This window comes from Durio zibethinus, chromosome 21, assembly GCF_047325235.1.
Source record: "Durio zibethinus cultivar Kanyao isolate XHJ-2024 chromosome 21, ASM4732523v1, whole genome shotgun sequence".
NCBI lineage: Eukaryota > Viridiplantae > Streptophyta > Magnoliopsida > Malvales > Malvaceae > Durio > Durio zibethinus.
Genome location: NC_143182.1, coordinates 9991651 through 10001570, shown reverse-complemented (window position 1 = coordinate 10001570; position 9920 = coordinate 9991651). Strand labels below are relative to the sequence as shown.

General features: G+C 25.8%; 1 protein-coding gene across 1 annotated transcript; it reads left to right on the top strand.

The window, feature by feature from the left end:
* Window positions 1–7476: 7476 nt before the first annotated feature.
* On the top strand, window positions 7477–8433 carry LOC111306197 (heavy metal-associated isoprenylated plant protein 16-like). Its single transcript, XM_022904110.2, has 3 exons — window positions 7477–7634; window positions 7713–7791; window positions 7897–8433. Exons 1-3 carry the CDS (start codon window positions 7629–7631, stop codon window positions 8172–8174), a joined length of 363 nt encoding a protein of 120 aa, XP_022759845.2. The 5' UTR covers window positions 7477–7628; the 3' UTR covers window positions 8175–8433.
* The last annotated feature ends 1487 nt before the right edge of the window (window positions 8434–9920 follow it).

Here is a 9920-nt window from a genome sequence, read left to right as displayed (position 1 = left end):
TGGATTTAGTTTGGCATTAAGATTGTGATCAAAAGTTGCATTTAAAAGTAAAATTTGTGATTAATGTATCAAAAAAAAAAAAAAAAGAGACACAAAAATTTACTGTAACTCCAATTGCAAGTACTTACTTTTGTCATTGAAAACAAATTCATCTTATGATTGAGATTTTTATCACAAACCTTATCCTATTTAACTAAGGGCTACTCTAGGGGCTCGGTACCTTTAATATAAAACTCCGCTTCTTTTTGTAATTTAATTTACTATTTCGACCTTCTTTCATAATTTTGTTGGTTTAGCCCTAGTGTTTAACGTTGCAATAAATTTTATTGCTTTTAAGAGCAATGTCAAAAAATGAAGCTTTAATAGAATTCCATTTTTCTCCAATTTAGTTAGTAATTTAATAATATTCATTCGGAACACGTTCTTCATCCTATGGCCTACTATATGAGTCCATGATATTCCGTATTTTCCCAGTTTCTTCATTACTCGTTGTTTTTGGTCTAAATTATTTGATTACAATGTGTATGACCCAAAACAATTTAACTTTATATCTCTAAAAGTAAACAGAAAATCTTCGTTTTTCAAGATACAGTCTAAACAAGAAATGAATCATTTATATATCCGAGATTCCACTTTCCATTTATTTGGCCCCAGAAGCCAAAAAAAAAAAAGGTTCTTTATAAAAGTATGGAAAAAAAATGTGGAGCTCTACTTGGATTTAAAGCTGATATTAGAAAGAAGCAGCACTTCTTTGGACCTGGCCATGAACGGGGAGAAAGCAAAAGGTTTGGCATACGTGTTGGGTGAGAGAGAGTCAAGCAAAAGAGCGAGGCTAAACCGCGTAGCCAAACCTAACGCCCGTATTCTACAAATCTGTGGTAGACTTGGAAGTGCCCTAGCTAATTTATTTTCTTGGTGGAGACTTTTCCGCCAGTTGGCTAAGCCTTTGAATTCCTCGATCACCTTACAGTAAAGTCAAGATCTTATTTTACGGGGCATGAAGAAAATTCTTGTTTTATGGGGCATGAAGAAAATTCTTGTGAGTGGGCTTCACGTATCAATTTCAGCACAATGTTGCACATACACTCACAACTAACAAATTTTTACTTATCTCATCTTATTTAATAAAAAAGTTATTTTTCTTTTTTTTTATTTTTAAATTATGCTTACGTTTTGAACTGCAGAATCTTCATCGTAGAATCGATTTTAAAACTATAGAATTATCAATTCATTAAATTTTTTGCACAAAAGATACCATAATTAAAAAAATTACAAGTATTTAAATTTAAAATTCAAATCAATAAAATGACATCATTAAAAAATGATTATATAATTCAACTAAATTAAACTCATTTATATATATTTCATTTATTTCAGTAATATATATTTTTCATTTATTTCATTATACCTATTTATTAAGCAGAACCAATCCAAAAAGAACAACTAAAATTTAGTCAATAAAACCTTGTTTCAATATAGAAAAAGGACCTATAGCCTTTAGGTCACAGGTCACATAGCTCCATTAATTATGAAACTCCTTAATCAAAATGATTAAATGAAGATTAAATTAAATATAAATAAAAACTTGTGGATTGTTAGAGTTTGTTGAATTTATTTTCTTTAAATAATATGCTCTACCAAAGATTATGATAATATTTTTAATTGTGATATCATTTTCAATTATTTTTAATATTATTTGTCGAATCATGAAATTCTACTAATATATTCTCTTTTCGATTTTTTTTTATTTTACTTTTCATTTAATAAAAATTTATGAACTTAGTTTGCCTAAAAACCTCAACTAATTATAGTTTTACCCTTAAATAAATATCTTTCTAAACTCATGTCAGGTTTCAATTTTAATGACTTAAAATTATTTTTTTTAACACTTAAATTTTTTTATATTCCAAAATCATTTTTTAAGTTTTTTTTTCTTATTTTTCGATATTAAAAATTATGTCACATCAAATTTAGAAAAAAATAAAAATTTAATATAATGTACACTAAAATTAATTTTTTATTAAACTATGGGAAAGTCGATAAAAATTAATAATACGTGACAGTATATTATTTAATTAATTTTTAGAACGAACAAAAATTCAATGAAAGGAGGAGAAAGGTCACGCCCTCCACCTTGCCAATGACTAGTCTAAAGCAATTCTAATAAATCTATTCCAGAGGAAAGAAAAAATTAAGGTTACTTCAACTTTTTTCCATCAAACCTTTCTTTTGGCTTATTGTTGTTTATATGATTACTTTTTCATCTAAAATATTAAATATGATACTAATATTTAATTGAGTGTCATAATATATTTGCTCAGAGACTTAATCGTTAGAAGTAAAAAGTCAAGAGTCATTATCAATATTTTTTGTAAAAATAAGATTAGCCACCGATTTTATCTTTTGATTTACAAATTTAAGGTTAGATTCAAGAGTATAAATTACACATAAAAAATGTTATAGCATCCCTACAACACTTGTTCGAAGATGATACTAATTAATCTTATATAATCCTAAATTGATCTCATTCAAATAGTTTTTTAATTAATATTTTATGTTATTTATTATATTTTTATTAGTAAAATTTTTTTAAGTTATTTCGATACTTTCGATATAACTTAATAAATCTTCTCACCTTAAAAATATTAAAAGAAACCACTTATTTTCTTAAAAGGTTTCGTTCTCGGATTTGTTTTATTACTTTCAAAGCAAAATATGTCATAATTCTCTTTTATACCCACATGTATGATTTTAAAAATTTAAAGGAAAAATCACTAGTAATTTTTTCTTAATTTTATTATCGATAAGAGTTTTAATCTATTTTGAAATGTTTTTATTGTTTATTTATTAAAAAAAATGAGAATTTTATTGGTCAAATTCTAAAAATATTTTCAACACTTTTAGAATATTATGAGAAAATTACTTGCCTAGAAAATTTTAATAAAATCATTATGCATGACTTTTATTCATGTAAAATTTTACTTAATTACGTTGACAATTTAAATATTTTATATTTTATTATTTTTTATTGAAAAGATTCTTCAAAAATCTTACCAACAATTTTTTGGTTAAATTTTGAAAGATGCTTTTCTAAAAATCACCACATTATTATATTTATTATTCTTTTTTATGTATTTATTTAATTTTTCCTATTTATTGGAAGTGAATATTATTATTATTTTATGAAAATTTCTAAAATATTTTCAACACTTTTGAAATATTTTAGAAATTTTCTTTGTATGAAAATCACCACTTGTCATTTTATTTTTTATTAATAATGTTTTTTTACTTGAAAATTTTTAAAATATTTTTAACACTTTTAGAATAATTAAAAAAATTTCTTTATGTAAATATTTTTAATAAAATCACCACTTGTGGCTTTATTTTTTTATTAATGATATTTTATTTTTTTTTCTGCTTGAAAAATTCTAAAATATTTCTGACAATTTTAGAATATTTTAGAAAATTTTTTTGTATAAATATTTTTAATAAAATCACCACTTGTGACTTTATTTTTTATTAATAATGTTTTTTTATGCTTGAAAATTTTTAAATATTTCTAACATTTTTGGAAAATTTTTAAAAAAAATTTTACGTAAATATTTTTAATAAAATCACCACTTGTGATTTTTTTTATTAATAATATTTTTTATGCTTAAAAGATTTTAAAATAATTTTAACACTTTTAGAATATTTTAGAAAATTTCTTTGTGTGAATATTTTTCATAAAACCACCACTTGTGACTTTGTAGTTATTTTATCATATTTTATTTTTTTTATTCACTTTTATTCATTCATTATTTTATTTTTTATTATGTATTTTAATATATCCTAAATTGTAAATTAAAAATACTCAAAAGATACAAAAAAATAAAAAAGAGAATAAATAATAAAAAAGAGAATGAAACAAATAAATAAAAATACCAAAATTTTCACCAATTAATGACGAATCAACACCGAAGTCAATGTTGGTCAATAGCAACCAATGGTTCAATAGCGGTCTACCCTCGTCTGGTTCAGTTCTGGGGTGGTTTAAAGGTTTAAATTGGTTTTCTGGCTATTTATGATGGTTTGGTCCGGTTTGTGATGGTTCAAAGATGGTTTAGCTGTAATTCAACATCGATTTGGATGGATCAATCAAAGTCAAAGAAAAGTGCAGGTTAGATATGCGAACCTCGAGTCGGACCATAAGTCATGCGTTGATCCTAGGCTCTAAACGGCATTGTTTTGTCCTCTTTTTTTTTTGCTACATAAATTTTTTTTTTGATTTCATTTCAACCTTTTCTTTTTAAAAAAACTTTTAGACCAAAAAAATTTTCTTCTAATTTTCTTTCCCAAAGATGCCGATTGTTGATTGTTCCACCATCAAGCCTCCGTTGTCACTGACCACCATCGTTGGTGACAAAAAAATCCCAAAAAATTCTGGTGACTCCCCCATAAACATGAATTCAGCCTTCTTTTTATGAGAAATGGCCTTAAACGGTATAGATCGAGGCCTAAAATTTTGATTAAACAACATTTTCTTTTTATTTTTCTTTTTTTTTGTGGCATTGTGGTTCCCTGCTACTAGGGGCTGTGGTTTCTTATTTATTTATTTATTTATTGTTTTGGCAGAATAGATTTTGATGTTGTTAATTGGTATCTTGGATGGGTAGTCTCGATGCGCACAAGGGTGGCTCACGCAGGGTCGATTTTGGGTTGGTACGAGGCTTGTGCTGATGAGAAGTTTGGTGTGCAAGGGTGGTGCATAGGGTGTGTGTGTGTGTTTGTTGGATTCTGTGATAGGGGTGTTTGAATTGATTTTGGCAGTGTCTATATTTTCTAAGTTTTTGTGTCTCTTCTCCCTTTGTAACCTTGTGTGGCCCTATTTATAGAGCCACTGGAAGATCAAATTTTAGATTTTTTGGGATTTGAAGAAGAAAAAAAATAATACTTGAAGAGGAAAAAATGGTGGCCATCGACGACTTCTTCCTCAAAAATTTAGCTTTTGAAAATTTTACTACATAGTGTAATAGTACATTTAATGCACTAAAGATTAGACCCAATAATCTGTGTCTACGCATCATGTTTAACATGTGTAATAATATAAATTATTAAAACACGAACACGACACAAATTATAAAATGTTTAAATTCTAAACACGAACACAACACGTTTAATATACGTGTTACATGCGACACGACACGATTAACATGTATATAATTAATTCATTTGAACATGATACAAATAAATATGAATAATATGAATATACATGAATAGACATAACTAACATGAATATAAATGAATAGACATGAATAGACATTATTAACACGAATATATAAAAAGGTTACTAAAATAATAAATAATTATAAACTATCCATCATTTACAACTTAATAAATTTGACATATTAATAATATAAAAAAGTACTTACAAATTACATAATTAAAAAAATTTAATACTCATTTAATATGTATTTAATATATATTTAAATTTAAATTTATATTATATATTATATAACTATATTAATTTTTAGTATCAAATTCAAAAATGATAAACTATTAAAGATTAAAGAATTAAATAATAATGTATAGGACTAATATTAATATTAATATTATATTTATATTTATATTATTAATATAAAAATAATTTTATAATAATTATTAAATGAATATCATAATTAAATGTTTAAAATAATTTTTATAAGATATTAAATAGCTAATTAAGTATCATAATTAAAAAATTAAAAATTAAAATAATTTTTATATGTTAAACATATTAAACATAAACATAAAAGTTTTTAAACATGTTAAAATGTATTTAATAATTTTTTAAATTAAAATAAACATAAAAAATGTGTTAAACATATTAAACATATTAAATGTATTAAACATGTATTCAGATGACAAGATTAAATTAAACTATTATTTATGTCGCGTCACATGTTTAGACAAGTCAACATATATACGATACGAATTGTGTCATGTTGAAATTCGTGTTGACACTAATAAACAGGAAACATATTTTTTTAAAGTACATATATAATTTTTTTCATGTCGTATCACCATGTCATGTTTGAAATTGCTAGGTCTATTAAAGACTCTGGGACCAAATCAGAAAAGAAAGAAAGAAAAGATAATAGGGAAAGAAAAGAAAAGAAATAATAATAATAATAAAACTAAAATTAAAGTTAAATAAACAAAAAGAATCAAAATTGAATTTGGGCTGAAATCTAATTGGGCCCAATAAAAAATTAGAAATCGGATTAGAGTAAAATTGAGAAATTCAATTTTATCTGAATAAAATGGTAGTTACAATTATCTTTCTTTATATATTACTGAGAATCATGAATAAAGCAAAGACCAAAAGATAATAATTTTGTTCGAGTGGTCAGATATGAAAAGTTAAATGTTGGACATAAAGGTTTTTTATTCTTTTCTTTTTTAAAAAAATTTGAAAGGCTACTTTAAGTAGATATTCGATAATTTTTTAAAATTTAAAAAGCACATCTAAGTAGAGACTTAATAATTTTTGAAAATTTTAAAAGACTCATTTAAACAGAGTCTTGATAACTTTTAAAAATTAAAAGGCTTCTCCAAGTAGAGGCTTTATAAATTTTGAAAAATTAAAAAGGCTCATCTAAGAAGAGGCTCAATAATTTTAAAAGATTTAAAAAGCTTCCCTAAATAAAGGCTCAACAACTTTAAAAATTTTAAAAATTCTTCTAAGCAGAAGCTTCATAACTTTAAAATTTTCATCTTTTATTGAAACTGAAATCTTATTTTTAAAAAAACAAATTTCTTTCTTTTGAGAATTGAAATTTTATCTTTGATTGTTATCCTTTTACAAAGGCTAAAAATCTATTTTTCATTAAAGAATGAAAAATCTTTGTCTTTATTACAACTTGTGATCTTAACCTTTCATAGATGCACTTACCAAATGCTTTAAATGCAATGCATTTAATGACCTCACAAGCAAAATATATCTTTGATTTTTTATAATTATTTTTACAAAGTAAATAATAGTTTAAAAATAATGAAAAAAATTATAAGTGTTAAATTTTAAATTATATATTTATTAAATATTATTTAAAAAAAAATAATTATATGAATCAATTATCTTGATTTTATGATAATGCTTATTTCTTCGTCAATGACTATTACAAGATTGGAATTTAAAATTATAATAAGAGTCACATATATTAGTTGTTTATATTTTTATGTATTTTATTAGAAGAAAAAGATTTAAAACCGACTTTGTAAAAAAAAAAAAAAAAATTCTTTATTTGGACTGAGTCTGAATATTCAAGTGCGACAAAAGTACCGAAAAGTAACGGAGCTGACCAAGTAAACTTGGTCGGTACACCGTATAATGAAGGTCAAAGAGCCGACGAGTTAACTTGATATGTTCACCTTATAACGAAGATCAACGGTTCCTGGAAGTTGCAAAGAAATATGCATGCAGCTCAGGTCCTAGCAAATTCTCAATCCCGAACGGTGTATAAAATAGCAACAAAATGGTTATGGCTCGGCCAAAACAAAACAAGTAAGCAGTTACTTCCTCTCTAGCTTCTTCCTCCAAACATCTTTCCCTTGCCATCGCCATCATTTTCCTACTCTCTTTGAGTCTATCTTAACAGATAAACGACACCATGAAGGTATGAAAATGAATCATGAAATTAAAAGTTTCTTTGATTGATGAATTTTATGTTGAACTGAAATTTTCCTTTTTGCAGCAAAAGATTGTAGTTAAGGTAACTATGAATGGAGAGAAGTCCCGCTCCAAGGCCTTGCAAATTGTAGTCGGTCTCTCAGGTAGTAAAAACAAGCTGAAACCCACTTTGATTTCATTCATTCTGATAATAAAATATTGGGAAAATTTTTATTCTGATTGCTGATTTTTTTTTTTTGTGTCTCAAGGAGTGGAGTCTGCTTCATTGAAAGGCGATGACAGGAGCCAAATAGAAGTAACAGGAGACGGGTTTGATCCAGTTAAGCTAACAAATAAGCTCAGAAAGAGTGTGGGGCATACAGAGCTGGTAAGCGTGAGTGCCGTGGGTGGTGAAAAGAAGGATGAGAAGAGAGATGAGGTAAAGCCAGCGGAGTATGTGTGGCCATATAATCAACCTTTATATATATATCAAGAGGTGCCATCATATGGATATGCCCAGCATCATGACCCTTGCTCCATCATGTAAGAGCTCTAATCTCTACGTCTCATATCGTGGAGGAAATGTAAAATTTAAACAGACAATAGTGTCCATGTGAGAGAGACTTGTTGCCCTTTTTTTTTTTTTTTCAGTTTTGAATTTTATCATATATTGTAGTGGGAAAACAAGAAGGGTTGGTGGAGGAATGAGAAGGGCTATATTTCTGATAGTGAAAGTGTGATAGAGGTTTTGGTTGATGTCTCCTATCTGTTGTATGATAAAATTGTTAATTCTTTTGATGTTGTCATCTCTGTTTTATTCTCTGTTTTCTCCCTTCAATTAACCCAATATTTTGAGTCATATAAGGGGATCAGTGAAGAACGATGTTGGGAAAAGAGAAAAGACTTTCAGTTTTCCTTTTTTCCCTTTAAAAAACATAAGGAAACATGGTCAATCTTTCTATCAAGCAAGTATAGGATGTTTGCTCTTTTTATAATTACTCAAACTAACTTTTTTCTACAACTATAAGCCAATGATTAAGCAATAGTTCATTAATTACTCCTATAATTTTTGTTTCATGCAAATGGTTTTTAATTGATTGAGTGGTTTAAAGTAGTAGAAATAATTGAATGCAAAATTTAAATGATTCATATAATCATTTTAAAAATATGATATATAATAAATTTAAATTTAAAATTTTTTAATTATCGTGTTGCATTGAAGCTTATTTTGTGTCTAAAAAAGTCCAAAAAAAAAAAACATCGTGGAAGGGGTCAAATGCCAAACTTTTAACAGTGCATTTAAGATTGAAAGCTTAGTCAATGTTTTGACTTGTCATTGTGCTGCTGCTGATGCTCCCATCTCCATCTCGGATCCTGTTGCTTCATTCGTTTTAGACTACAAACGTTGACCCCCTAAAATGGTAAAAGGGAAAAGTTTCGTAGAAGAGTACATTTTTTTTCTATTAAAAAACAGGAGAAAGGATCAAAATGCTAAATGCGAGTTTGGATTCCTTCAACCACTTAACTAATATGGATTATTTTTTAGGAAAAAATAATTATATTAATTATTTTTAAAATTTCACTGCATGGTTTCCTGAATTAATTATGTATAGATATGTATATATATTTTTGTGAATATAACTTTTTCATGCATAAATATTATTTTAATTTTTGTAAATAAATAAATAAAAACTTTTAAATTTATTTTATCTTTGGGTTTCATTATCTAACTAAATAAGCAAGTCAAGGTTTCAAAAAAAAAAAAAAAAACGAGTTAAATTTTATCTAGCATTGACAATCAAGTAGTGGCAAATACATTTTTCGCATTAGGGTATTTAAGGATAATCCTAAAAGGTTTAAAAAAATCTATTTAAAGATTTTTTTTAAATACTCTAAAATTTCCTTTTGACATTCTTCCTATCAACAAAATTAATAAATTTTTTATAATTATATTTATATATATATATATTATAAATGAACACTTTCAAAAAAATTTTGAATCTATTATTATAATCAAATTCAAGTATTATCTATGTATAAATTTTTAATCCTATTGGACATTAATATTATATATTTTTAGGTTTAAGTGCCTACTCGAATTAGTATGTACTTTACATTTTAAACTAAATTTATCTTTAATTTTTAAAAATTTCGAACAAACAAAAGTAATACTAAATAAAAAAAAGTCAAAGTTATGGACTATTTTTACATACAAAGCTGCAGTGAAAAAGTCGTAGGAAGACTTGATGACTGAATAAAGCTACAAATTTGATAGTTACATCAATGTGAGAAG

Bases quoted from the DNA above. Each gene is read 5' to 3' on its own strand.
- LOC111306197 (XM_022904110.2), top strand. The intron at 7,792-7,896 runs GTAGTAAAAACA...TTGTGTCTCAAG, and splicing joins AATTGTAGTCGGTCTCTCAG to GAGTGGAGTCTGCTTCATTG.